This window comes from Alexandromys fortis, unplaced genomic scaffold (assembly GCF_014885135.2).
Source record: "Alexandromys fortis isolate MF-2015 unplaced genomic scaffold, M_Fortis_MF-2015_v1.1 scaffold_207, whole genome shotgun sequence".
In the NCBI taxonomy this organism is placed as follows: domain Eukaryota; kingdom Metazoa; phylum Chordata; class Mammalia; order Rodentia; family Cricetidae; genus Alexandromys; species Alexandromys fortis.
The window spans coordinates 1,699,543-1,707,415 of NW_026068106.1; the positions used below are offsets into that span (position 1 = coordinate 1,699,543).

At 37.0% G+C, this 7,873-nt stretch overlaps 1 protein-coding gene across 5 annotated transcripts in view; it reads right to left on the bottom strand.

The window, feature by feature from the left end:
- Positions 1 to 2,199: 2,199 nt before the first annotated feature.
- Pkhd1 (PKHD1 ciliary IPT domain containing fibrocystin/polyductin) overlaps positions 2,200 to 7,873 on the bottom strand; it is a 438,845-nt gene continuing 433,171 nt past the window's right edge. For all 5 annotated transcript variants that reach the window (XM_050124099.1, XM_050124100.1, XM_050124101.1 and 2 more), the window contains one exon: positions 2,200 to 6,425. In XM_050124099.1, the coding sequence (XP_049980056.1) occupies positions 5,989 to 6,425 (437 nt within the window). In that variant the 3' untranslated portion in view covers positions 2,200 to 5,988. The remainder of the gene's footprint in view (positions 6,426 to 7,873) is intronic.

Here is a 7,873-nt window from a genome sequence, read left to right on the forward strand (position 1 = left end):
AAATTTGAGATTAATTTTGTTACAGCATATTGTACATACATTTCTACTCTTGTTCAAGATATTGTACCTGTATAATGCATTTAATGTTGTAATGAAAATTTATAGTCTTGGAAAATTAGGGTAATAAGAAGGAAATGCAGGTTAGTGGTTAATCATTTAATATAATTAAATTTGTAGTCACATTAATTATGTTTTCAAGGTCAAACAAAGATATATTTTACATAGATCATATTCAAACACTTCAGAGATCTCCAGAATATGGCATATAAGATGCTTAATAGTATAGGTTCTTTCTTTATGACAATGAGACACATTTGGTACTACCAGCACCAATCTACTTCAGAGAAAATGATGGATATCAAAGAAACTCCACATGGAGCTTATTTTCTTTGTGGCAAAAGGAAGCCAACAAGCAAGAACGTGCCCTCGTGTTGACTACTGACAGTATGCTGACCTAATCGGATAAGCAAGACTCAAAGAAAGTGACTGCCAAACAGTGTCAAGACAAGGAGAGACAGTCCTTAAGGATATCATGTTTCACAGAAAAGTCTGTCAGATGTGCTAGGCCTATAGGTCAAAGATGGATACTTCAACATTGCAGAGGAACCAGGCAGCCAGCTGGTTTTTGTCATTTCTTACAATTTTTGAAAGATGTCATTTGTGGTCACTACAAGAGTAGTCTCCATTCTGCAAATGTGTCAAGTGATGTATTAATGAACTTATAGGATAACAAAAAACAAGAAATAATAAAAATTTTCCTTTTTCCTCTTCTTTTTTGTTTTACCTTTAGGGTAAGATTTTCTTAATATGTTGGATTAGTATACAGACAAACTAGTATATGGGGAGAGAGTGATATTTTTAGAAAGAGGAGATAGTTGAAGTTGCTAAATTGTTGGGAATAGAAAAAAAATTCATGTGGGGGATAGGAGTTGATGCTACTACTGCATCTATAACTCCAAATATGTAATACCTCTAGAGCTGTCCAGACACACTCACAATATTTATTTACCTAATTTTTAAAAAAAAATCTAGAGTATTTCATTTCTGAAACCATACCCATTGTTTACAAACTAAAGCATGTAATATTGTATGTCTATATCTTAAGAGTCTCCATATAGGGAGCTTCTAACACATGTCATCCATCTCAAAGTTATAGCAAGTGGTATTGGTTTAGAATTAAGGTTTTATGACTTTATATAGGGAAACACACAGTTTGCTGCTAACCTGAGATGAATAGTCAATCTATGTGGCAAGCATGTCTAAGTAGTATGAGCATATCTTGGGTTCACGCTAAACATAAAAAGAGTCTTGCCTCCCCATTGTTTCTTTCATATGAGTGAATGTTTTTATTGTCTGAATTTTACTGGGAAAAAATATTGCACATTGTTTAATTTGACTTTTTAGTATATTGGTAGCACATGAATTGAATTGTTTTCTATGTTAAGCATACTAATCTACAAGAAGGATGAATCATGGATTTAGACTTTGGGATTTGCCTTTGACCCCAAAGGAGGTTTGACAGTTGCCTATTTTTCATCTACAGAATAGATAGAAGATAAAATTGTCACACATTTTCTAAGATCAATTTGACTCTGTTCTTTTGTTACAGCTACTAATTTTGAAGTAAAAAACAGGGTGATGATGATAAGATCTTTTTTGAGATGAAAATAAGAGGTGACATAGACACAATCAATCCTTTGGGTTTTAATAAAACTAAGAAAGTCCTAATGTATTAAAGAATTCTTTCTCATACAAAAGACCATCATGCTAGGAAAAATCCACTCTTTTTTAGAATTACTCAGAAAGGCCAGGTGGTGGTGGCGCACGCCTTTAATCCCAGCACTAAGGAGGCAGAAGCAGGTGGATCTTTGTGAGTTCGAGGCCTGCCTGGTCTACAGGAGCTAGTTCCAGGACAGGCTCCAAAGATACAGAGAAACCCTGTCTTGAAAAACCAGAAAGAAAAAAAAAAAGTAAAGAATTGCTCAGAAAGAATAGATTCCCAATTATTGTCAGTAACTTATATAAAACTTACACTTGACTACATAAATATTTTGTTTGTCTTTTTATTATTATTATATTACTTTAAAAAACACCAATCCAAATTCCCACTCCCACCCTTCCTCCCAATCCCTCCACACACCCTCACACCCCTCCTCCTTCAATCCTAAGAGATGGCAAGGCATCCTGCCTTGTGGAAGGTCCAAAGCCCTCCCTACTACATCTAGGTTAAGCAAAGTTTACATTCAAAGACCCAAAAATCCAGTACATGCAGTAGAGACAAAGCCCAGTGCCACTATTAGTGGCCCCTCAGTCTGCCCCAAGTGTTAACCACATTCAGAGCGACTAGTTTGATCCCATGTTCATTTACTCTCAGTCCAGCTGGAGTTGGTGAGCTCCCATTAGCTGAGGCAAACTGTCTCAGTGGGTGAACCCTTCACGGTCTTGACCTTCTTGCTCATATTCTCACTCCTTCCACTCTTCAACTTGGGAACCTTGGGACCTCAGTCCAGTGTTCCGATGTGGTTCTCTGCCTCCGTTTCCATCTGTTATTGGATGAAGGTTCTATGGTGATATTTAAGATAATCATCAGTCTGACTACAGGGCAAGGCCGGTTCAGGCACCCTCTCTTCTATCGCTTAGGATGTTACCTGGGGTCATCCTTGTGGATTCCTGGGAATTTTTCTAGAGCCAGGTTTCTTGCTAACCCCATAATGGCTCCCTCAATCAAGATATCTCTTTCCTTGCTCTCATATCTGTCCTTCCCCTATCTTGACTATTCCATTCCCTCAAGTGCTCTTCAACCCTCCTCTTCTGCCCTTCCTTCTTTCCCCCACCCCCATGCTCCCAATTTTGTCAGGTGATCTTGTTTGTTTTTAATTCCCAGGTGGGTCTATTTTTGTTTTTCTTTGGGTTGGCCTTATTACTTAGCTTCTCTAGGATCATGAACTATAGGCTCAATGCCCTTTGTTTGTTTTTTAAAACTACATTTTTGAAACTTCCTCTCTTTGCTATGTCTGTAATTGGTCACAATGCTGTGATGAAGATTAAGATAAACTTTTCCATTCAGTTCAAATTCTTTCTGTTTCTTGCATTTCTAAAACTGACACCAAAACCAGTTTGAATTTAGAAAACAAATGATGGAATAAGTGCACAAATTTTAAATGACAGAATCAATTAAAAGTCTTTAATGTCATGGGCATACATAGTTTGAAAGAAATTTAGTTGAATAATAATTGCATGAGGCTTGCAATGCTTCTTCATTTTGTTTTTGTTGTTGAAAGCATTTTGTCCTCATTTAATGTACAGCAATTCTATACACTTGGAATTCCACTGCTAGATGGGAAGCAATGGTTCAATTGAGTTACCATTGGAAAAGATAAAGCCTGAGAGAGCTCAAGGTATCTTTGTTTTTGGCAGCTTTGCAAGCAGTAATATGGACAAGAATTCTTTGCTATCTACCTTTGATTCAGCTGGCTCAGTCTCTTCTCTAGGAACAGCATCTGTCAATCTAATCCTCGTTGAACACAATGCAAAAAGTTTGAAAAAATGGGCCAAACTATACTGGCTTGCCTTTCCACTTTACTATGCAAAAACATTTATGAATTTTTTCATATTTTTTCAAATTTTAATTTGTATTATTTATTGGGTACAAAATAGCTCAGTAAAGCAAAGTGGCATTCATATCACCCCACATGTTTATCAGCTTTTTATGATGAGCATCTCTTAAAACACACTCTCAAATATTTTTAAATCCCCAGAGCTTTAGTACAACAATCTCTTAAGAGGATGGGCACATCATATTAGAAATGAGTAACAAAAATAAGTTCTCTGAAATGAAAGATGAAAAGGATGTTTAACTCACTGCTTATTTTGTTAATCAGAGTAGCTGAGAAATATTTACCTCATCAATGTTACAGTTTAGTGATGGATTACGGTAAACTGTGTGTAATAGGTTATTCTAAGCTATTAATTCTTAGCTTCATTTTATGCTCCCAGCATTTGCTCCATCCTCTTCTTTTTAAGCAGTATGAAAGAGAGCTAGCTCAAAACCTATCATCTCACACCTCATAGGGTATGGATGAGGAGATAGATTAGAAAAGGGAGAATATATAAGAGTCTTGGTAGTTGATTGAGAAGGGTAATGTATGACAAAGAGTCATGGTTGTTTAGATTACTGTTACAGTATGAAGGGTTTTGAACCTTTGTGAAGATCATTAGCTCTTCAGAATTCAAGGTGTGTACAAGAGTTTGTGAAGGCTAATGGTTTCATAGATCAAGAAGTTAGCAAAGGAAATATAATGAAGTAGTTATTACAAAAATGGATTAAATGGGAGGATTGCTACACAGGAGTAATTCAAAGTTCCTGAAGTTATTTTGTTACTAAGACACCTTTGTTGTCCCCCCAAAATATATCTGTAAAAATTTATCCTGAGGCAGCTAGGTTATGTCCCAAGAATAAGTTTTTATAGTCTAGATTGTCTCATGCTGTTCCCAGCATACAAACAAACTGTATTTAAGTCTCCCTGAGAGCATCACATTCACCCCCCTCAGCATTCAGTACAGCGCCACAAAGAAGGGAAGCTGCCTCAGAACAGAGTAGTTCTAGACACTGGGAGTTTCATGACACGCTTCAAGAATCTTTAATGAGAAAGAGACTGAGATGGCTCTAGCCAACTCGTGGTGGGAAGAGATATAGTTTCCAGTTGATGGCTGCTTTCCACCCATGCTTCCTATGGATTCTAGTTCTCAGCTGCCATTATTGAAGCCTTAGCAATATAGGACAGTATTTCTTGCTTATGTTATATCTCAACTGCAGGAGAGCCCCTCAGATACTGGGAAATCCTGGCTTATATTCAGGGGAATATCTTAAAGTATCATTTTGTGGAAATTCTCCTCACTTCTGCAAACTTTGTTTCATATTCTCAGGTCATAAGGGCCCCTGGGAACCAGACAAAAGTCATAATCAGTACATTTAATTATTATTTAGCTTGAGTAGAAATGAATGCTGTGCAAATATATGCATGTGGTTAAAATAATTCACTCTTCCTTTTTTAAAGCACAGGTTCACCTTTTGTTTCTCTTAGCACAGCTTCAAGAGACTACACCTAATGAAATCTCTCTTATTCTCTTGGGAAGCCCTTACACATGCCTTTGATAAAAATATCAGTTCTCTGATAATCAAGTAAGTTTTAATCAATCAATTTTAACTTTGGAGGATTATCTTTTGTCTGCCAAGAGAATTTTCTTTTAGTTGTAAATTTGATCCAACCAATAAGAGAAATGTAAAATGTAACTACAATACATCAAGAAAAATTTTCATAAATTTAGTATGTTTGCTTCTTTATTAATCGAAATCCCAACAAAGCCCATGTGATCCACAGTCTTTCCAGTAAAAATACTCATGACATACAAATGATATCTATGATGAAGAAATCTCCCAATAATGAATAAATTTAAGCAATGAAATAAAATCTAAAAATAACTGTCATGAAGTTGACCCTTCTTGGAGACTAAGCTTTGTTATAGTAAGGAACAAGCTGCCTCTTGAATGTTCTCAAACACCGTAGACACAACTGCAACTCCCTAAACCCAATCCAAGTCTTCTGCAAGACAACCCCGAAGCATTTTGGGTGTCCACTGCAATAGAATCTTAAATCACAGTTCCTAATAGTGAAGTTTAGTATATCACAGGTATAAAGTTGGCTGCATTACAACAAGTCTGAACTCATGAAAATATCAGCAAGTGTTTGCGAACCTGTTATTTGTTGGAATTGGGTAGGATCAATGATAGGTACAAGAGACATAATCGGTTACAGCCTCAGTCTACAAGCCCTTATCTGACTGTCTTCCGTATTAAAGACAAAAGATTGAGAGTCCATATTCTCCCTTAGATGTCCTACCAAATCAGGCCGCTCTTCCCCCATTTACCATGTAGAAATAATTTTGAACATTTTCCCTGCTCATACAAACACCCACAGTGTTCCACGCTCACAGCTGTTGCTGTATAGCTTCTGGTGGTGCTGTGTGGAGGCAGACAGCCTCAGAGGGAACACAAGTACCCTCCTCTGGGGAAAGTCCCATGCAGTTGCTCCCTTTGTTCTGCTGGCTAGACTCCTGACCCTGCTGCCTCTCTTGCCTGAGGTCTGGGCTTAACAGAAGCAGCTGATTGTGGCCTGCCAGCTGGTATCTGAGCAACTGCTTTTGGGCTTCCTTCCAATTCCCAGGCTCCTGCAGGGTCAGCTGCTGAGCAAGAGATCCTGGAACACAGGTGAGCCCCTGGGATGTGATTCTGGGAATCCTCGGGGCAGGTGTAGAGGCTCCTTCCTCTGGGACAGCACGACGACTAACGTTCCTTTTGGACACTCCATCCATTGACTGTTGGGGAAACTGGTTCTGCCTTCCCTGCATAACCTTCATCCTCATATCTATAAAAAGAAACATAAGGGAAGAATGGATTTCGTTTTCAATCAGATTACATGGCTTTCACGAGTTATATATTTGACCATTATAGCAGCATAGTCAAAGAATAAAATATTGAATGGCATCTATTTACCAATTTCCAAATAAATTTAGAGATATTTTTTCATAAAAAGTAATATGCCTCATACTCAGTTTGTAATTGATATTAGCCATGTAACAAAAATGCAATTATATCATTCTCAGGAAAAAAAATCACTCATATAATGCTATTAAGTTACAAGTATTTTTAATTGTAAGCATGGGTCAGATGGGAAATCTATATCACAGTCAAGGCTAAGGTCAACCAACACGGGTATTAAAGGAACTGAATTTTAAAAAAAACAGTAATTTTTCCCCAAAATTTTTAATAATGTAAAATAACACATATTTGCAATGATAAAAAATCGATGTATGTTCCACACTAGAGTCACATATAATTGTGTCCTTAAAACATCTTTCTGGAGTATGGGGTCCTATGATCTCTGCTTTAGTTGTAAAGGAATCAAGACACAAGTTAAGTAACTTTCTGAGACAACAAATAAAGCAGGAACAGACCTTATATAAAAAACTCAGTTATTTGTCTGCACAGTGTCTGTGAAGCCAAGACTACACAAAACTGTGTAATGATTAGGACAACCACAGGGAATTAAGAAGCAAATATAATAGTGAAAACTAGAAGGTGTGCATTCACTATCCTCTTCTACTACCTGGCTGTGAGATGGTCATCCTACTACTTAGCATCTCCTGGCTCTAGTTGCATAACTTTATACTATCCTAATATGTATGGGACAATGTTGTGCATGCAAATGGCAACCTTTCATGTGTATTGTTATTTACAACAATGAGACATCTATCCAAATTCTTGGGAGGTAGTTAGTGCCCATTTATCTTGCATTTCCCCTCTAGTCCTTTACTCTTTGGCACTCAGTGCAGATGGCAATTGATTAACTGGTGCAGGACACAGTTGCAACCCACAGTTGCCTTGTTTTGTGTTAGGAGACAGCACATCTTTATTTTAACATAAGAAACAGGGCACAAAGCACTTCAGTTCAGTCTAACAGTGGATTGAAAAATGACATGAAGACATAAAAATGGAACAGTTCCTATGAATATGTGAGCGATGCTTTTTTATTCAGGGTGGAAAAATGAGAAGAAATCTTATAGCTTATATTATTTCCACAGTGCATAGATTAATATCTGAGAAGCACATGTTATTCATATCTTCTCTATCTCTTTCCATAATCTTGTTGCCTGCCATTTATCTTCCAGAGTTGCCTATCTATGGAATGATTTCCTTGCTGAGATCTACAGAACCTTTCTGGTCACTCTAGTTTTCCCACAAGGTATACAAATCCTTCCTGAAGTGTTTCTTTTTTTTTCATGGTGTCAATATTTTTTTTTTTAATTTTTTATT